The sequence below is a fragment of the Diadema antillarum genome, unplaced genomic scaffold (assembly GCF_040938485.1).
Source record: "Diadema antillarum isolate AM-2024a unplaced genomic scaffold, OU_Dant_1.0 scf00000182, whole genome shotgun sequence".
Taxonomy (NCBI): Eukaryota; Metazoa; Echinodermata; class Echinoidea; order Diadematoida; family Diadematidae; genus Diadema; species Diadema antillarum.
This window is the reverse complement of record NW_027271071.1, coordinates 46,260-69,098: the sequence shown is the minus strand read 5'-3', so window position 1 is coordinate 69,098 and position 22,839 is coordinate 46,260. Positions and strand designations below refer to the sequence as shown.

Genomic DNA, 22,839 nt, shown 5'->3' with positions numbered 1-22,839 from the left:
GAACTTCATTGCCCTTCACAACACAGCAGCAAAAAGAGAACTTTCCCCTCCTCATTATTCTATTTCATAAAAAAAAATCATCACAACATTACACTCAACGTTGTATCCTGCCTCACTCATTAACTTGTCGAGACCATATAGAGAAGTATGATATTCCCAAGGCTAACGACTATTGTGAAACATGAATCTAATAGGCGATCTTTTTCCCCGAGCCCCCCCCCCCCCACAGTATAAAGGACATGTGGAGCATCCGTTCTCAAGATGTAATATATTATTCTCCATCATTAGAAGATTTCGATGAGGACTAATGAGAGATCTACACTATTATAAACCACATGTAAAAATTGATTTTTTTAAATTATTTTTACTTGTAATCTGATAGTTCTAATTTTTGTATCGTATCTGCACGTTCATCGTGCGCACAGCATTTACGTCAAACAATCGACTGTTATTTCTTTACGATTATAGCATTCAATAAAAATACAACCGAGGCATGGAAGAGAATAATTCCTAACTACTTTCTAAATGTTTGCTTCGAAATGTCATCACTTCTAAAAATTTAATTGTAAAACTACATTCATACCACAGACATTTCTCCGTACAATATTTTTCTTCTTATTAGTTTTTTAGGACATTGTCCTGGTCAGTGTTGTATCGTCACTATAGAACGGAAAAATTTCTTTCAAGAACATGAAGCTATGACTATACGGGAAGAAACATGAACGTGATAGATGCTAATACAAGGTCTAAAAAAATAGCCTCCGACTTCTATGAAATTCGATCTGATGGCCTCTGTAAGGCGTGTCAATATTAGTCTTACTGTTATGTTCTTTATTTGATATGTACAAGAAAACCGAAACTGAATTTAATTGACTTGAGATATACTAGTACTGAATTGAATTAAATTGAATAATACACGTTGTATTGTTATGTGTGAGAAATGGCGGTAACTTTCTCCCGCTCAATGTGTGGATGAAAATAATATTATGTAAATTACAGTGTTAACCATAAGCGTGTCATTGAAAGCTACATTTTGTTTAATTACTCTCTGAAAAAAATCGAGTGAAAATTTTCACTCTAAAAAGAGTGAATACAAAAAAGAGTGAATTTCGAGTGAAATTGGAGTGAATTTTGAGTGAAAATGCTCATTTTCACTCATTTTGGAGTGACGTCAGGGATCACTCGAAGATTTTGGAGTGATCCTGACGTCACTCCAAAACGAGTGAAAATGAACATTTTTTGGAGTGATCCCTGACGTCACTCCAAAATGAGTGAAAATGAACATTTTCACTCAAAATTCACTCCAATTTCACTCGAAATTCACTCTTTTTTGTATTCACTCTTTTTAGAGTAAACATTTTCACTCGATTTTTTTTAGAGAGTACAGTCATGGTTGCACATAAACAAGCGATTTTAATATTGTTTAAACTGTCGTAAAACCGTCATCGTTATCAAGATCGAGAGCGTCGATGATGGTTCGGAGTGTGCGTTATTTTGCAAAAAAAAAAAAACCAAAAAAAAAACGAAGTGCAATGAAAGGGGAAAACGTACTGTAGTGCTTCAGATTGGTCTTGGCATTTTAATCTAGACCAGGGAGGTGTCACCTCCCTGTCTAGACTGAGGGCTCGCATTTTTGCCTTGACCTCTCCAGTAAACTCCTTCGTTTTCTTCTTTCTCTTCATAATCCTTACATTTTATATATTGTATTCTGAATGTATATTCTTTCGGAAGTAATCGTCATCCTAACGTTGGTCATCATGTTTATCAATTTGATTAGAATCATTAACATCATCAAAATCATACAAAAAAATAGCATCAATGATAAACATACTATAATGATAATAATAATAATTATAAGAAGTAGTAGGAATGAGATCAAAAGTGTCCACTAGGGGAGTGTACATAGATTAAGGGTACTGTTTACTATTGGGAGCAGTGATTTTAGAAATGTTCGAGATATCACATTTGATTCATGTGTAGGTCAGCTGTATCACAAATTATCCTATACCATGTAAAAATTTAACAATAGAGCCTGAAATAAAATGAGATATCACAATTTTTCTAACTATAAACCATAACTGTAGACGGTTTAGTGTATAAACATTGTTATTATGACACTGTTGTTCACATTTTGTATTTTTAACAATACTTAACATTGATTATACTGATTCAAATTTTCACATTGGTTGTTTCTATCCCTAGCTCACATTTTAGAACTATTTTGAAGTACTAAATTTGGGTTTTTGTTTCATCTGCAAATGGTAAATGAGACCTCTCAGCAAGTTTCCACTGGGCACAACACCTTTAAGCCCTCCCTATAAAGGACTGTACAGGCTAGGAGGATGAATTGCGTTGCCTATAGTAAAAGTGCAGAACCACCGCTGCCAGGGGATTTGAACCAGTGGCCTCATGTTTGAGAGGCCTTGGTCTTAATTACCAAGCCATAGCGGCTAAAAATGTCAAGTTTTCCAAAATAATATTTGATTTGATTTGACAAAAAAGTGAAATTTGTAAGATCGCAACTGCTGATCTACAATATTCATTTATATTTTTGCTTTCATTTAATACAATATGGTTTTTTTTTTGCTATTTGTATTCCATATTGATAATAATAATGACAAATAATGATGATGATAATAATAATGATAATAATTATAAAGGATATTAATATTGCGGATCTTCTATTATATTACTCTACTGTATCCGCATTGCAAAGTATTTGTTATGACACACATAATTGAAACCTAAGTAGCATTTTTTTTCAGAAGATGAGTTTTTAACCTATTGTAATGAACTCACTAGTATAAGTTCACATTTTAAATATGATTCCATGCCTACCTTTCCATCACATTTCTAGGCCAGGACTCTCCCGTGTGGGCATCCGAAGAATGGGGGATCCTCGTCTGTGAGGCCTGTAAGATACTTCACGAGGCTGTCACCAAAATCCAGTTCAAGTCTATATGCAACCCGTCAGCCTGGACGGACGAGAGCTGGGCGGTACGTCGATCTATACTGGCTCAAATTTAATGAGCTGAAACCTTCCATGGAATTGGAATTAAAATATCATTACTCCAAGATAACACAACGAAGGAGAAAATGAGTTTGAATGTAATAGGAATGATGATAATGTTCCTTGTGACAACCCCGCAACGTAAAACACGTCATGCAAGAGAAAATGCAACAATTAAGGCCTACTACAGTCTGTATTAAAAAAGATTTCTTTAATTTGTAAAACATAAATTTCCGTAGGAAATGTAATTTCACAGAATTCTCCATATTTTTATATGTTTATGGTATTCTTGAAAAAAACAATTAGTTACAGAAATGAATTGAAATTAAGATTAGAATTGAATAGCGCAACTAGAACAAAGTCATTCTTAATTGATATGATTGTTTGTGTGATAAGATATTTGACACCAAACCATCAAGTTATTTCTCAGAATTGACTCTAATTCTTTGGTTTCAATTCAGCATCCTTCATACCAAACCTGACCCCTACTAATTTGAATACTGAGAATAATTCTTATACCACGTGAAACGAAGGAGAAAAACGGGAAAAGGAAATTTGCTTTACTTATGCGTTATTAGATGTATACTTTTTACTGTTAAAGAATCTATACTGTAATCAGTAAAGCCCACCACGCTTATAACCTCACGGGGAAATGGGACCTATTTGCCTTTTTTTGTTGCTCTTTAAGCATATTCTGAAAATCTATCAGTATATTCAATACGTAGTTCTTGATATTTCCATAAGATATTCAGGATATGTATTCGAGGATATCCTATGCCAGGAAATTCGCACGAGGTCACCCAGCAGATAATAATTCTAAGTAGGCCAACACTCGGGTCCACACGAAGAAAAGAATGATATATCGCGGAGTAGAATGATAGCATTTCCTGCAGGGAGAGTTGCCATACACGAAACAAGTCAGGTTTATGTAGTTTCTTAGACTCATCAGGGACGGATCCAGGAATTCTCCGTAGGAGAGGCGTCTTTGCAAAATCAAGGAGGGGGGGGGGGGTGGGGGTGCACCCCATTTTTTCTTTTTATGTTCTTTTGTTTTAACCAAAAATAAAGAGCTCTACCCCCTAGATCCGCCACTGTATAGTAGAGTACGGTGTATGGTACCCGCCTCATCCCCATAAGTTTCTCCCACCCCTATGTTGTATGTGTGGGATTGAGTAGCTCGTTACACCTGTATCTCGGCCTTACACGTGATATTGATGAGCGAATAGTAAGTTTTATAGTTATACGGTGTATGTGTAGCATTGCATGGAACGCAAGGAGATGGCAATATTCAACCTCTCTCTTCTCTTCTACCCATCCCTCATTACGTCACACCATACCAACAAAATTACTGAAAAGAACATGTTGTATGAACAGGGGCGGATCCAGGAATTCCGTTAACAGGGGGCGCCTTTACAAAATTACAGGGGGCGCACGCACCCCTCCCCCATTTTTTCTTTTTATTTCTTTTGTTTCAACAAAAAATAAGGGGGAGGAGCTGCGCGCCCGATGCGGTCCTCCCTGGATCCGCCACTGTTGTCGTCTTTAACACCAGAGTGCTGAACACTACTACAGTGCTTCAATACCGATTGAGGGTCCCCAGTGTGCTTTCATCCGTGGTTATATGTTCGTCGGAAATAACAAAGGACAAAACCCCATTAAATGGTTGATGGGGGGGGGGGGGGCTGGGTCGATAGCCGAAGTTGTGTTGTTGGGAGTGAAAAGGGATTTCCCCCTCTGGAAGAGTAAGAATAGAGGTAATCAAACTGATCTGATTTCTTTTAAAGGCGCTTGTATAATGGTATATACCGAACAAGGAGACATGTCCATCAACCAAATGCGACACCTTCACGCTTGATTTATTCAGGTTAAAGTGGGACAGACAAAACAGGAATGTTGAATCATGACGTAAAGGAATCATGTTGAGCAAAAACATTTTTTTTTCCCTGAACCTTTTTTTTTCTGCGTTTTGAGTATTCTCCTACAGTACTTTTTTTTGGCAGCTTCCGTGTACCATGCACCTCATCTTTATGAAATTCGAGAATTCAGATCGAGAATTCGAACAGAGAACAATGCTATGTTTGAGTCACATATGACTCTTATGTAGACCAATCAGTAAACATGATTTCATTGATAAGAGGTATAAACTATGATGTAATAAAATCCAGTAAAAGCTTAAGTCAAGAGAACCGAGCAGTTGGCGGAGACGTAATGATTGTGCAATATGTCATGGACAGTATAAAATGTATTATGTTCTTAAACTTTGATATCTTAATTGGATATCATGATAGCGTGAAATCTGTTTATACATATATTCTTTACATTATCAAACAAAAGTATCAAAATCAAAGAAAAACAAAGTGGTCGTGATAAAAGATGGGACCCACCTTTCATTAGAACCTCTGTTTTTCTTGTTTATCTCAGCCATTTCAAAACTGATTTTCAACAAATAAACTTTTATTTACTCTTTGAATTGTATGCCCCTTCATATTTCATATAAGTGGTTTCTAATTATCTTGCAAAAAAAAAATAAATCTTGAATCCCCATCTCAACCAAAACTATACCATCACTTTAAAAGACAGTGCAATATATTGGGTTTGTCTTCTGTTTAAATGGTAGTACCCAGGGAGGTCACCTCCCTGGTAGTACATATATCCAATGTGCTTGGATGAGCATACCTTATTTTTTTTCCCGGATTTCTTGCAGTTTACTGTGAATCTTTGCCGCTGTTAGCTTCTGCGCTTGTTTGTGTCAGAGTGAGCTCTTATTAATCCGATCGAAAGCACAACATATACCATATACACACTCATTCCGAAAAGGGGGGAGTCCCGAGATCTGTTAACGTGTTATGGCCTTACCATCAAATTTTTGTCATTTGCCAGCCTGTTTCAATTACAGTATAAAATCTAAAAATGTGCCTCACATGGACTGAGCTGTGTCAGAAATCACCAATATAGACCACCGGTAATAATACACATTCTATTTACACGTCATGTTTGGACTCTTCAATTTGTTCCGTGCAGAGTAAAGAGTGATGCTAATAAGATTGCCATTGGTTTTTACTTCATTGCCCACGTAAATGATTTACATACCAAAGTCACTATTAAGAATTTTGGATGGGCGATATACCCTACACGATATTTACACTCTGTGAAGATTCACATTCTTCGAGTTCAGAGTGGTATTTTCATTCGCTGTTCCACAGTGCTCTAATGTTGTCGTTTTTTTTTGTTTTGCTAAGTACATATTTTACTGTACATTCTGTTTTTTCCCTTTTGCTTTATCTTGTGCAGAAAATGGAAAATACTTGCAATAACGTTGCAAACGAGAAATACGAGGAGAAAGTGCCGCCAGGATACCAAAAGCCTACCAGATGCTTTCACAAGTGAGTTGGCATGAATCCGTTCCACCAAGGAGCTTCAAACACATTGAATCTCCTTGGTTCCACCTTGGTGGACCTTTGTTCATTACGCATGGGAGAGAAGAAGAATGGACAATGATGATGATGATGATGATGATGATGATGATGATGATGATGACGTTGATTATTTGGTAAAAATATGCAGTAATAGTTATAGTTGCTTGAGTCTTGACAAAAAAGTGCTATATCTTCAAAAGATATACAAACCAACGAACAAGTTTTGAGGCGATATGATCGCCTCATCGAAAATGCATGCGTGATTTTCACCGACATTTACCTTTTCTTGAAAACACGAGAAACGTACATTCTATAATTTTCTAAATTCCTGTCTAATTATAGCGAAATTTTCTCTGTTTTTCCTTTTTTTAACTCTTGTTTTTTATGGAGTAAACTTAAACATGGAGTGGGATGTTCTTTCAATGCTCAATATCTACACCGGAGATTAATTTTCTGCCCGACATCTGTCAGTTTCAGAGCCGTTCATCTCGTTCAATAATACCTCTTGACTCTGACCGGACTGAACTATACGCTTCTCTTACGTAACCTGAACCCCGTGACTTTGATAAGTGTTTGGACACCTGGTATCATTGCAGTGTGAATCAAGAATGAGTCATTTTTTTTGGTCCCATTTCGTCCATCCCATTGATTTGAGAGGCTCTTCTATAAAGTAGTTTCGTCTTGAATCTTTGATATTTTCAGTGGTTCTTGCGACAATCGCGATTTGGATACTATATAAGCTCACCTTCAACCTGTTACTATAAATATGTTAATCGCGGGGAGCCTCCGATATCCGGAGAAACCACGGAAGATGTTAGGTCATTTGATATCAGATGATTTGTGATACAAGATCAGTTGATAGGTCAAGATGACCACTGGGTGATTCACATTTGAAATGTATCCCAGAAGATATCTGAATATAAAGGGTAGCGCTCATCAACTGAAGCTGAACTGACTTCAATGATTCTATACCATGGTGCCTTTTTTTTAGAGGAGAAGGGGCGAGGCGGCCACTTATTGTTGAAGGAAGTATAATGCCAGTATATTCTTCATGCGACTGTTGATTCATGACCTTTAGAATTGAAGCGTATATTCTTGTGTGTTCGTCAGTACGTCATACAATCTCTAGACATGAAAATAGCCTTTGTATATACAGAACCCTGGGTGAGCATTTTCAAAATACGTCAGCGATGCAGACATACCTGTTGATCTTTGACGTTTTTATTGTGTTGCACATTTTTATTATCTATACTAAGAGGCAACCTTTGGTTCACATCATGTTTGTACGGATGCCACGAACGCAGATGAGTGCCTCATGGTGCAATGAATAAAATGAAACATCGCACCCACGAGAGGTTAAAGTCCTTATGGATCGAGAGAGATTCTAAGGGGGTAATATGCTCAATCATTCCCAAGACAAGCTTGCCCGTTTTGTGAATTCTGTTCTGAACTGTTGGTAAAACGAAACCCCATACATATTATGGTTGATAGTTTGAATAGGCAAATTCGAAATGAAATCACAAAACTTCCACGCCACAAAGTGAACCATACGATTATAGATATTTTAAGATGTTATAGGATTTTCTCCGATCATTACCGTAAATCTATATTCAGACTTTTCTGTCCGAAGATTTTTTGACATCTATAACCTTAACTTGTATGCATGGTTTATACGATGCCTTCTTTCATTACGGTCATGAAAGCAGAATGAAGTTCTCGGTTCCTTGATGACGATTTCTCCATGCTGTTTATACGTGCATTGTAATAATTCTTCAGATAACCAACATGATTAATATGTAAGACAGCTAATGTTAGCGTCATCAAAATTTGCCTGACATAGCAATCCTCTGCCATACAGGTAATAATTGTTGGTATTATCATTACGACGTGATCTAGATAAATTTACCCAAGTTCCACTTACATCGACTTAGTTATTTAAAGTCAGCTAAGGAATATCCTGTGACGAAATAAAAAGGAAACAAACATTCCAAACTAATTGCTGAGGTAGTATAATACCACTGCTGTCAGATCAGCAGGGATTACCGTGTAGATGGACAATAACCCAAGTTAGATTGTTCCTATCAGTCACTGTCATCAACTGAGGATATGACAGGTCATTTTAACCACGCCCTTGTAAGTCCCTCTAAAGTGATGTCATGGCAAAAAAAAAAAAAAATGGCCGACTTGAGTGCAGATCGAAAGAAAAACAAAACAAAACAAAACAAAACAGAAGACAGCATCGAACAATACTCCATGAAACAAGTTTCTCAAATCTGGGTTTTGCCAGCAGGTTGTTGTTATTGTTTGTTTTTTTCTTCAGTAAATAGTATATGTGGACGAGATGCAAGATATAATATAATGAAAGGATAATCTTCCTTAGATTATCCGATTATCTACCAGTATGCAATGATTAGCATCACAAACCACATACCACTACGGTACTTACCGTGTGCCTTTTCCTCTTCTAATATCGCAACAGTGTATATAGGAAATCGGTTAATTGGCTATGGCAGGACTGCCTCCATCAAGACGTCATAATATGCACAATTCATATTGGATAGGCAGAAAAAAGACAGTTCACGCAACGGTCAGACTAGAGGCATGAATGAGAGATATCGAGGGAAAAAGAAGAGAGGAAAAGGGAGAGAGAGAGAGAGAGAGAGAGAGAGAGAGAGAGTGAGTGGATGAAGTCGGAAACAGACGTATTTCTATATTAATATCTAGTTTTTTTCAAACCATTTTGAAAAGCAATGTATTTCAATACTTATTTGAAATAATGCCTCAATATTTGAATGCTGATACTATAATGATATGATACGGTTTCCTATAATTACACAGGGCGGCCTTGTCCGTGTTAGCACTCGTTTCCATAAGCCCCTGATGTCATTATTACCATTCCTCTTACACACAACCCGTATCCGCCTTCTACGATGAGCGTCATGGAGGGTAAAATAACTCGTCCAAGGGTGCAGCGACCGGGCAGGCATGGCTTGAACCGGTGACTACATGTTTTAGAGCCCAATCCGCTGTACTACTATGCCATTCAAACTGCGCTATAGTAAAATTCTGGCGTATATGATCTCTTCAATCTTTTCGAATTCGCACCTGATGTTTGACACGTTGCTGTGCACCCTCCTCACGCCTTCACGCCCTCACACGATGAGCAACTTCCCTTCACTACAAGATAGCCAGGTTGATAGCAGCGATGACATCCTGTGTGGAGGCTGGTGACCTTCTCCTTAGGTAGACAAGGGACACGTTGGTATCCAATCAGTAAACAAGACAGAATTAGAAGAAGCAAAAGTAGAAAGAAGAAAAAGTAAACGTTGTGAGGACTTGGAGGAAAGAAGAACAGAAGGAGAACGTAAAGAAAAGATGGATGAGGAGGGTAATAAAACGGAAGATAAGAGGGGAGACTGGAAAGCGAACAAGAAGAGAATGTGAAGGGAACGATGAAAAAGAAGACATAGACCTAGATGTAGAAGGAGTTGGAGGAAAAGAGGAAAATAAAACAAAGAAAAACGAGGATCGTAAATGTACACGACACTTCATTCTAAACATTCCCATGTCAAACTTCGTTTCCTTAAGGAAGTGAGAAATAAAGAGACAACTTCGAACTGTTGACATAATCGACTCGTCATTCTCAAAACTGTGCAGGGCAGCTGTCAGAGAGAGGTTTGGTTTCCAGTATCAGGAGGTAGATCACCATACCACAACAAACGATATCGAAGTGGCTATGTCCAAAGGGACATCATGCAGCTTCGCACAATTTACGTGAGTGAATCAAATCAAATCAAATCGGATCAGGTCAGGTCAGGTCAGATCAGATCAGATCAGATCAAATCAAATCGAATCACACACCGTATACCTAACTACCAATTTTCAAAAAATACTGACGACAAATGCTCATCATTTGTCTTCGCAAAATCATTTGCTCTTTCTAGAGATTTACTAAAAATAATTAGTGGAACTATGACCGTAGTTGTGGAAAGTGTGTGAAAGTGGAAATATACTATATCGGGGAAAGTTTGATGTATCCCTTAAAGACCCAACATTGCAGATTTATTAGAATAGATTCAGAACTGCGCTAAAGGGATTCTCGCTGTGAATTATCAAGAACGATTTTCCAAAATAAGAAACATAAAGCCTGTCATTACTCATTCAAGGATCACGAGTTTGGGGCTGGCTTCTGGAATAGCAGGAAATAAAGAATTGAATTGCCAGTTGTATACTGCTGGCAGCTGACGTCATAGCCGTCAAGAGCTGTATCAGACCTGTAATAACTGCCACTGGTCTCATAACATTTGCCGTCATTCGAGCATTGTCAGCTAAGTCATTTTCATTTCATTCTTTTTTTTTTCAGCAAAACATAACACAAAGTAGGCCTAAATCAGGAGTTATAACATAGGCATGTATTCAACTTTAAATGATAGATAATGGTTAACAAATGAAAAATTATACATGCATACCGACAAAATACAAAGTTATGTTTAGAGAAAAAAAAAAGAATTGAGAGGTCCACTGAAAAGCATGCTTGTAAATTGTGAACCACTCAAGTCAATATAGTGCAGGCAAAAATTGAAAGTGCATTACAAACAAGCATGCAAATGAAATGGAACCATAATGCCTTGTGTTTCGTGTAGATGTAAGTGATATTAATCTATTCTTCTCTCATTTTCGATTTCCTCCAGCTCCATTCTTTTTTGGTTATTTTTTTCTCCTTGTTTCTCTACTCTATTTTCACATTGTTTTCTTTTTCCTCCATGTATGTTATTTGATTCTTACTGTTCTTAATTCTCTTAATCCTCCTCGAAATGAATATCAATATAATCAACACAAATAATTGACTCATTATGCCCATTATTATACCCCTGCAACGACTTTTTTTTAACATTTAAAAATCCACAATGTTTATATCTTTGTCAGATGTTATGGAATTTTTTTTATAGCTCTACTTGGCCTTACTTTTTGTAGTGAAATCAACTTCAGCTTGCCTGGAGTTTCTCTTTAACCTAACAAAGTCTCAGAAATCAGATTTCTGGGGCTTGGTGCTGTCTCGGTGTATTATAATTGTTATGATTCTTTGTAAGTATCACATACTGTACAGAATTGCTGTCTCTTTTATCTGTGTTTTTTTTTTTATAGATAAGTATGATAATTATGTGTTTCTCAGTAAACGCTAAATTTACAAATGATTTTTTAATCGCAACAGATTCCAGAGGAGCAAACTTCCTGCTATATTCTCAAATTTGTATTCAAATTTCTTTCCAATTTTCCGCAGATCTAATGAATTCAACTAATTCCTTCTGGAGAAGTAAATCAAGAGGTGTCAATAAATGAGTGATGACGAAATAATTTATGCTGCAGATTTCCTCCACACTTGACTAAAAGAAAGGTTCACCGTTTCACTGTTCCTTATATATAAAGTTGTCATGGCGCTTGACTGTGGTTGACTGTGGTTGACCTGATGATGTTGACATTGTAAGACCGGTTCGACCATCAGTTGATCAAACCGGATGCCCAAGGACTTAGCCTCTTTTCCGCTCCGTGTTATACTTTTGACTAATATCTTCGTTTAAATTGCAGTCAGATGCACGGCAGGCTAAAAGGTTCAAATCGGGGGAAATCCCTATGTAGAATCACGTAATTCTGTGTCTATAGTGTACCAAAGAAAAAAAAAACACATCACCAACAACAATCAAGGTCTGCCGGTAGATTTCCATGGTTGGATGAGGTCGTTTAGGACGGGGAAATAACAATAGCGGCTACTCGTAAGCCTGTTATTAGGAAACGAATGGAATCCAGGATGGAATCTGGAAATAAAGTCTATCACTCCTAAAGATGTCTGCAAAATATCAAGAAAACATCATGACTCGAAGATCGTCCTCTCTCTCTCTCAAAGAGGTACTATTTTGCTTTTGAGTGATTTATTTATTTATCCCCTCTTATTCAAAAGCAGGGTAGTCCCATTCAGCGCCACAAAGGCCTGCCTTACATGGAAGCCCTGCGTCATGTACAAACAAGTGTGTACAATCAAAAACAAAAGCAAAACGAACATAAATATGATACAGTTGATAAGCAATTGATTTGTAAAGGCATCAAATCATATTAAAGAAAAAGAACAAACAAACATAAAAGCAAGTGATAAAGTGGGATCTAACCATATAGCTAGTGCAATGGGTGTAATATCACATCAAAATAGAGATGTGTGTTGTCATCTTGTCTGCAATGAAGAGGCTGCTGGAATTAATGGGTATAACGTGTTAAATACGTTGCTTGCAGCATATGGGAAGGAGCCTCTGTTTTATTAGGGAGGTGTTCTCTTTCCACCTCCCTGGTTCTATTCAGTTTTTGGTTTGGGTATGTGCAATTGATTGATTGATTGATTGATTGATTGATTGATTGATTGATTGATTGATTGATTGATTGATAGATTGATAGATTGATTTGAATTTGAAATGATAAGAGAGGGCATACCGCGTAGCATAGGTAACAGAATGTTTGGTCACGAGGTGAGTGATCTATTGTGGGGTTAAATTATGCAGCAATTTGTACACCATAAAACAGCAGTGGTATTGTATTCTTTGTTCAATTGACTGCCATTTTGAGACCATGAGTAAGATCTTGTGCTGGCATACATGTATAATAACCTTAATTTAGTACCAAACGATGCAGTACCATTAGTAAGCCTACCGTAAAGTGCTGGATCAATTTCGTCAAAGTAGAGCAAGAAATATCGTTCGTGCGTATTACTGCCACTAAGATTTTACCTCCCTTTTTCTCACTCTTGTATATCAATGGAGGACATGATGATTTATCTTTCAACCTTGAGTGATCATAGGGCATATGCCCGATAGGTTATGAGGACTCTTTTGGTAAGTGCAAGTACTGCTCTTGCATTGTATCTAAAATTTCAGTTTCGATGAAATATAAATGTGGTATAATTCTTCAGTCTTAGCAAGCATTGTATAAGACTGAAAACGAGAGTACGCGAAAGGAGTGTTTGAGACCAAAACGTTCTGTGGGGATAAACATTTGCATGAAGTTTCCAGTGTCGAACCTTGGTAGTATGCGCGGCGCATTTAATTATCAGGCGTAAAGCGGGAAATACATTACCATTAGCAGTATTTCCGTACAGGGAAATGATCATGGATAAATTATTTTACAGTGTAAATGGCAGGGGCACCAAAACAAAGCAGCTGATCAGAGAAAATATCGGAAAAATGTTGTCCAAGTATCTGAAAAGAACTTGTATTTATGTTTGTTTTTAATTTTCATGCGGACAATAATCTATCTTTTACGCCATGTCATGGATGCAAACAGTGCAGTCTCGTTCAACACAGTCATGACAGTTTAAGTGAATGGTGAGGTCGTGTGTCCAACGTGGTAATTAAGAGGTGCACATTCTCCTTTTACCCATACAGTCAAGCTGCTTGTAGCACTCGTTCTTATTTGTCTTGATTCTTACCTCACCTCCGACCCCAAAATTTGTTAGAAGGTGCAAAAAACATCGATGACGAAATTAGGCAAGTCAGGAGTGCGTATACTATATTTTGAACTCTGAGTCGACCTATAGATTGTCGCACCATCCGTGGAGTGTTTGATTTCCTCTTTGATGTGATATTTAATGTCGTCTCTGTGACTCCATGGCTCTTATTAAAGTTCAAACATTCTAGTTAAGTGTGTGACAAAATGTTTCTTCAAGCCTAGGGACAAACACACACACACACACACACACACAACACGGATTATCACAACACATGCATTTTCTTTTTCTCACATCAATATTTTAGGTATATTTTTATTCTTTGTCTCTTCTTATTAGCCAACAGCCTCATCTTGTGTTGGAAGTCTTAACTTGTATTGTTTTGGGTTTCTTATGACACGAAATAAATCGTCAGGATATTATGTCAAAGAAATTACTTAATGTATAAATAACTAACATAGGTAAGAAGTAGAGATGATGAAATAACTTCTTTATATTCTTATTTATATTCTATTGCTGTGCCAATTTGTATTCCAAATCTTTATTCTATTTATGTGTATGTTAATCGATAATATGCATAGATAGATGAAGTTAAAGTTGAGATATCTTGCAATGACACCACGAGGCAAATTTGTAGATAACTGACCTAAAAACCAACTATTTCTCGCCCGCACAGGACGTTTCGAGAGCAGTGGTTGACCTCCAAGTACGTCAAAGGTCACTTTGCGTCGCCAGCAGGATTCCCATTCAAGCCTGAACCTCTTCCGGGTTTCATGAAGATGGGGGTGAAGACTGGGTATCTATGGAAACGAGGTCGGGATGACAACATGTTTCAGCGGAGATGGTTCTGCTTTGCCCGCAATTCGCTTGTATACTACACAGAAGCCAAGGTATTGGTATTGATGTAAAGAAGGTTGGACACAAGAGATATGGGGTGTGAGGGTAAAGAAGAGAGAGAAAGAGAGTGAGGGGGAGGGGGAGCCGTAACAGAGGAGAGAAGATGAATGAATATTAGGGACAGGATGTGGTAAGAGTGAGGGAACCATATAGTGGAAACGGAGCTTATGTGGATTGCACATGATGTAAATAAGGAAATATTTGCGTTAATCCTTACCTCGCAAAGTTCAGCGCCAATGAGTTCAAGCTAATTATTGGGTGCGGTATAGTAGTAAAGTTAAGCAAACAACCATAGAAATTTCGTTAAAATCAGAGCTTTTCGTGTTTTTTAACACAATGACATTGGTTTTATCCACATATGGACACTAAAAAAAGAGGTATCTTAGCCAACCTGGTCATGACTTATATAACTCACATCTTTCTAAAATGGAATAAAAAAAAACTGCATTATATATCCTTTATATAAAATTATCATCGACTTGGCGACAACATTACCATGGTATCCTTTAAGTAGGAGTGGCTGCAGTGGCTAGATCATTGGTGAAACAGGAATTCCATTATATCTTCATGTATGCAAACCGTAGAGATAGATACTATATAAGAACACAGTATTATATCTCGATACACTATATTACAAACCAATGGGAGAATTTTTGGAATATCATCACTTATTATCACTGTTTTATATACCCGAATGATATTGAATTTCCATTCACATTTTGTATCCCACCTTAACCCATAAAGTTCCACTTTGGCCCTGTATCTTTTTATTGTAGAATCTCTTTAGTATTCTTTTTAGTGTTTCATTAAGTAGAATACATTTTCTTTGCTTTGAGCTGCTTTGTTTATCTCAATGAATTTAAACCAGCATGCCTGTTATGACAAATTATTATTTTTTCTTCTTCTTCTGCTCATGCACAAAGTTGAACTACAAACCTTAATGGCTTATGTAGGATGTGATGTTAAAGTTAAAAATAACTTTAAAGCTCCTGGAATGTCCTCCTGCTATATACCAAGTGCCAGGTACTGCAAAGCAAAATTCGCCATCGCTCTTCCGCTTTTGCGTGAAAATTCGACCCTGTTACTGCCTGTCTAAGGGGTATTTACTGTTCTTTGGCTTCACATTGTAAATATGGTTAACACATGTGTGCGTATGTGAGTGTGTATGTGAGTGTGTATGTGTTTGCTTGTGTGTGTGTATGTGAATATGTATATATGTGCGTATGTATGTGGGTGTGTGTGTGTGCGTATGCGGATGTATACATATACGCAATGCAAATAGACATATGAATATGATATATATAATGATTCTGTTTGTGATCATCACGCTAAGAATTATAAGACAATATGATTATCATATGGTAGCATTATGATATAAGAATTTATTTATATATTTTCTGGACATATGATGTTATTTTGAAGATGATTTGAGGTTAGATTGGATATTTGTATTGAATTGAATGATTGATTTGTGTATATAAAGGAAATGACTAAGAAGATTGGTAATATGTGAAATTGCATTATATATTATATGACACATCAGGTTATTCATATAATAATCGTTCTGTTGGTAGGTCCTGACGAAGGCCCAATGACGGGCCGAAAGCTTGACAAATAAAAGGGAGACTAAGATCGAGAGCAACGTCCCACCTCAGTCCAATTTCTTTCAATTATTAATGTATGATCGTCATCCCAATCAGATGCAGACTATGCGAGGGGACATCAACCTTACTGACGTGCACGTGTGTCTCGCATCCGAGCAAAAGATCCACTACCCAAACGGTCTTCAGCTCATCATCGACGAGGGAACGCGGGGCGTCCGGATGATCTACCTCTACGCTGAGCAGGAAAAGGTAAGCTGAACGAGGGACGTCAAAAACGAAAAACGAAAAACAAAAAACAAAAACAAAAGCAAAACATAAACATAAACATAAACAAAAACAAAAACATAAATAGAAATAGAAATAAAGATGAAAATAAAAAACAAAAATAAAGATAATAATAAAAACAAATACAAAAGCAAAAGCAAAAACAAAAGTAAAAACATCATCAACAAAAAACCTCCAAGACAACGAGAAAAATACAAGACTATTGACTGACTGAATTGATAGATGGATGAATGAATGGATAAGTTTATGAATTAATTAATTGTAGTTATTAATAATTGTGTGCTTATCAATAAATGTGTAATGTATGCTTTGTATTTTGTTACAACTTTTGTTTAATGCAAAATAAATGACAAATTGAACTGAACTGAATTAAATTGAATCCACATACATGAAACTATGTATTACCTATAGGGTGCACAAGGAAGGGCATATGAATGAATATGAATGAATTAATGATATATAGATTAAATTCATTTATACGCCAATCTGTCGTATATATAGACGCACACATGCTTACATGTCACACGTATGCATACATAACTACATTGCACACCTATATCTAGGCTAGAGCAATCTTACTGGAGTGCATTACTTGAACACTCATGAGTAGTACATGTGCCATGCAGACTGAGTCAAACGATAGTAAACCAACAGGTAACAAACTCATTTATTTCAGAGCGTTTTATTATGTTCGCAGTGATTATCACCAGAAATGGCGAGGTAATGGAGGCTGGAGGCTTTGTTGTAAAGGAATAGTTGTTTCGATGTTGATGGTTATGGCGAGAATGTCTCGGTATTGATTGGGAAATAGCGCTGGTGATCATATTGTAAAGACTGTAGTATTGATTAATTTTCATTTGTGTCGTTGTGGAATATTTTTTCAGGTTAATGAACTGTTTGGGCACACAGGCTTTAGATGAATGTAATTAGTTGTTAGAGAAGAATTAGAGCTATTGGTGTTCAGTTGTGGTTGAGTCTCTTATGGTTACTAAATGGTGTTAGTGCGTTTGTGTATAGCAATGATGACACCATGGTATAGAGCTTGTGTTATAATTATAGTGGTAGTTATTAAATGGTGTTAATGGGTGTGTTTTGCCGCGACACCGTGCCAGACCTTTTGTGTTAGAGTGGAGGTAGTTGAATGGTATTAGTGGGTTTGTGTTTAGCAATGTTGACACCATGCTTTAGACCTTGTGTTAGAGTGAAGGTTATTGAATGGTGTCCGTGGGCTTGTGTTTAGCAATGACACAATTAATGCTAGACCTTGTGCTGGAGTGGTGGTTATTGCATGAATAATGTAAGTTGGTCTAATTTTAGCAGTGATGACACCGTAGAATAATAATTTGTCTTAGTCATTATGATTTTTAAACTACATGTACTTATATTGTGCCACCTTTTTCTTTTTAAGGAGGGAAAGAAAAAGGTTGAGAACATTTGCCACTGTGAGCAGATTGAGACCGATGTAAATATACACTATTCATCGATGTATACATGCAGTGCGCTTCCGTTGTTAGCTGATTGAAGAACCAAACAGGATATGAATGCGAACTTTGGTTTTGCTTTTACTTCATTTCTGTGTTTTGAAGTGTCCAAGTGCATATAGGGACTTTGGGAATTCCTGACTGGTATATGATAGTTATGCGCTGTATAACTATGGGGGAGCTGTGGCATAGTGGATAAGACTAACGACTCCAAATTGGAGGACATGAGTTCGATTCCCGCCCAGTATTACGTCCTTGGACGAGATGTTTTGACCCACCAAATCCCACTCGACCCATGCAGGTGTATACTGGCAACGCCTCTGGTAGAGCAATGGTGACACTGAGGAGGCTACCCTTGAGAAAGAAGACCTGATTATTACATATATTAGGCCTATTATTATCATTACACATTATTATTATTATTATTATTATTATTATTATTATTATTATTATTATTATTATTATTATTATTATTATTATTATTATCATTAGTATTATTTTTATTATTATTATTATTATTATCATTGTTATCATTATTATTATTATTATAACTAAGAACAGCTTTACCACAAACTGTGGTAGTGCTATTCTTAATTTAGCTATTTGTATCATCGTCATTATAATTATCAATATCATTGTCATAGTAATTATAACGTTACTCTCTTATAATAATTGTTATTATTGTCAGTCATTATCATCGTCACCTTCGTTAGTGTCACCGAAACTCCTCCCCTTCGACACCAAGTCGAAGGGTGCACATGTATAAACAGCTTCTGGGCACCCGCCAGTGAGGATATGCAGCAATTACTGAAGTGCTTCAGGAAAATGTTGCGGTGTCTACATCCCTGTTTTTAGCCAGGCCTGTGTTCTTAACTCTGGGATTCCATCACGCACACGGACGTCATCACTTATCATTGTTTATGTTGGTCGACGAACGCGTTAAGAGGCCTCACATCGTATCTCGACAATGTAAAACGTTCAAAGTGCATAAAGGATTTGCCGTTGCCTTCTGCGCTGTGCTGCATGTTTTGCCCTTAAATGTTCAGTCAACTAACCGGTTCTCTGTCCTCTTTTGAAGATTGCATGAGGAAGCTTACTGTCCCAGTCTGTGTTAGTCTAATGAGTGTGAAGAAACAAGGATCATGCGTGCTCATCAGCGCCAGCTGATACTCTATACGAGTGACTAATTGTTTATTTTCCGGGATCCCAGTAAAATGCTACAATTCCTCTATACGAATCTAGGATCTGTTCCTTGATTAATACTTCTGTCGCGAATTTTGCGCTCTACGCAGCCTACTGCAATAATTGTGTAGTAGACTGCCTGTAACTCTTCTTTCACGTGAGTTATATATATACAGGTTCACATCTAATAGTAAATTCCTAGAGGTTTTGTCGATAAGATGTTATAGGTATGAACAAAATATCCTGTACAAAGCGCACATGATTTTTCTACTGTGCTGCTTTCTGACGAAACCAAATCGTTTCATTCTAATTCTCAGATCTTCAAAAAGCATGGGTGTGCTCGAACTCCGTTCAAAGGTCCCAATCAGTTAAAAACATGATGGTGTGTATGTACTGTGTGTTAAATCCACCCACGAAGGTACAAGTTCCCTGAATTCGAATGAAAGCGTGTCCAGCATCTAATATGTACCAGGTTCTGTATCTGAGCACATCATTGATTACAACTACAGCTTTCCTAATGTTTCCTTTCCGTTTTGACTTCAATATCTTTAGGTATGACGAAGTAATAGGAACCTAAATGGAGAACAAATAGTGTTTCAGTATATTACACGTCACTGGCATGATATAAAAGTGGATGGAATACGCATTTGTGTAACTGTTCTCCCTGAAAACCACTGAAATCCCATGGTGAAGGTGGTTTTTGACTAGATCTACATGTACCTATAATGAATCTGGAAATTAACTATAATTGTATTTTCGTAAATACCCACTATACACTTACATGGTCTGAAAACATAAGTTCATAATTCCCATGAGAGTGCCTACACAGCATGACCACTAACTAGGTGTTATTTCGAAGTTAGTATATAAAATGCACCATTCTCATGCATCTTGCCAAATTTTCCTTCACCCACTGATAGTTTAGTTTCGATTCAAGAAATCAAAACTGCACTAAAGGGACAACGTGGGGCGGAAATTCCCCAAACCGTAATGTTTCCATATTTTCGCTTTGCGTCTTCGGTCCAGAAATGACTGGTTTTATTAACCGCTCTGTTGTTTAGACCCGGGATAGAGTAAATATGTCCGACGCAAAGTAGGCCTAGATACGAAGTACATCTTGGGGCCCGGATTCAAGCAGACGATTAGCTGTCGTGAAATGATCTTGAGATGTATCGTACTGTACTTACGAAACGACATAATATCATTGAGGAAACGAAGGTTCAGCTCTCTTTTGGTAGAAACCTATTCTTTACAGTGCGAATTAAATGGGCCAAAGCGATCCTATTATATCTTATACAGTAAACACGGACGTGAAAGATGAAATCAAATCAGCGCTGGAAGTGACATAATACACCGCGTGTTGGACTGTGTTGTGACAAAAAACACGTTGCTTCGCCAGGGTACCACATGATAACCATTCATACATCGGTGCATGAGAATGACTAATAACTTCCTTTGCTGACAACGAAAGAAATCACCAATCTAAAACATGTAGACTGTGTAATTACCACGTTTTAGTTTCACTAAATTTAGCATTCTGTGTTATGGGATTTTGTAATGGACTTGCAGAATTACAGCCACTGACTGAGCAAGTTCTTTTTATCGCCGTGTTGAAATGAAATGAAAATGAAATGAATTAGATGAAATGAAAGCGAAGCAAACTGCTCAATCCAGAAGAGAGATTAATGTCCGTTCTGGTGTATATTGGACACCATGATGAAATGGAAGGAACTTCATGATATGAAGAACTACATCTTGTCGATGGTAAATATTGGGAACGTTTTGAACCTACCAGGATCGTTTACTCAATATTTATATTATGTGAATGGATCAAACTGTACAGACTATTCCAAACTTTCCTTACGGTCTTGCTCAGTTGGCAGGTTTGAAAATATAAAGATAACAGTTTACATTCAAAGACAACCACAAAGATCAAACTAAACACCAAAAATTGCAAGCTTGCTTCTTTGTCTGCTTGTGGCTATATATAAGCCTCAGTTTCTTCGTTGATATATCATCTTTAACAGCTCATTGTTCTGAACCTGTATAATTCGTCATAATCAATAAACCTTTATTTAATGTTCACACTGGTATATCATAAGTATAACAGGAATTTTTTCCTCAAGTTTAATAGTGGAATCCTAGTTCACGCATACATCTCCCTGAAAAAGCAGACCTTGCTTAGATCATCAAACTGTTTTATTTTCAAATGATGTTATCTTCATCAGACCATCATCAAGTCAGGACTACCCTGTACAATACACGCGCGTTCAACTACTTGTCAGTGTCCTCTTTGTGTTGTTTTGTTCCATTTGCGTTTTTTTTTATCCTTACGTCAGCTTTAAAAAAAAACAAAACAAAACAAATTATGGTAGGCCCTACATCATCTGTCCTGAAACATCTACCTAATAGTACACATGTATAATTCTTTTGACTCTTTGTTGGCAAAAAAAGGAGAATTATAGCCATAAAGCCAGACAGAAGTGATATATATGCAGAGAAGATTTTAGAGTTGAAATTTTGATTTAAAAAAAGAATGACGTTGCAAACAATTATGTTTTATCATTTTACGAGCCTTTCGCAACGCTGCAAACATCACCACCACAAACATCCGCAGCAACTTACCTACTACCATATACAAATAGCATACATCTTATCAATCAACACCATCGGTCGACGTGTCCCATTTATTGTTCTGGGAATGATCAGATATCCCAGTTAGTAAAATAGTTCCGACGTTGACCAGTGGTGCTAATTAAACAGGAGGCATGATGTTTATTCCATGCAAACGTTCGTCAGTTGTAGTTAATCATGGCGACGGAGAATTGCAATTGTGTGGTGTTTTTAGAAAAGATACATATTCGTCATTGGTCATTACTACGTGGCTTCCATCTTGAGGGGAACTATTTTTGTTTGGGGCCATAAGGGTTAAACGACCGCCAAAGTAGGAGTATTACACCGCTATCGTTCCAAACGTTCACACATGGCGAAACATTTTACGAAAACTTCAGACTATTATGAATAAACACCTTCGTTCAGTACGCCTTCCAAACAGTATGAAGATTTTTCTTGTAAACGCAAGAAAGCGGGAATCTCTATAATGCGAGTCGAGTGTCTAGAATGCTCGTGAACAGGACATTGTGAACGCTATTCAGAAATCATCACAAGGTGTTCCATTGCAATACTGTTTCACAAAACGACTGTACAATGTTTCTTATTTTTGAAGAGTATTTCATCCTCCATTACAGTTGAAATCACCAAAGTTTTTTTCAGCGCTTAAGATGTAATAACTTATTAAAACGAGAGAGAGAAAACAAGAACTGGCTTTCGGTCACGTGACATATTAGGTGTTCTTCCACATGAGCTTAGCAGTCTTTCGTATACCGAATAGAATCTGTCAGTGTTTCGATTGTGAAGGTACATTATACTGAATGTCAATTCAAATCTCCATACCTCTTCGAATACAGCATGCATACCA

The 22,839-nt window shown here is 37.1% G+C and overlaps 1 protein-coding gene across 1 annotated transcript in view; it reads left to right on the top strand.

The window, feature by feature from the left end:
- LOC139723163 (uncharacterized) overlaps positions 1 to 22,839 on the top strand; it is a 47,375-nt gene that overhangs the window by 2,939 nt on the left and 21,597 nt on the right. Inside the window, exons 2-5 of the mRNA XM_071634424.1 lie at positions 2,858 to 2,997; positions 6,302 to 6,393; positions 14,589 to 14,802; positions 16,510 to 16,662. Of these exons, the coding sequence (XP_071490525.1) occupies positions 2,858 to 2,997; positions 6,302 to 6,393; positions 14,589 to 14,802; positions 16,510 to 16,662 (599 nt within the window). The remainder of the gene's footprint in view (positions 1 to 2,857; positions 2,998 to 6,301; positions 6,394 to 14,588; positions 14,803 to 16,509; positions 16,663 to 22,839) is intronic.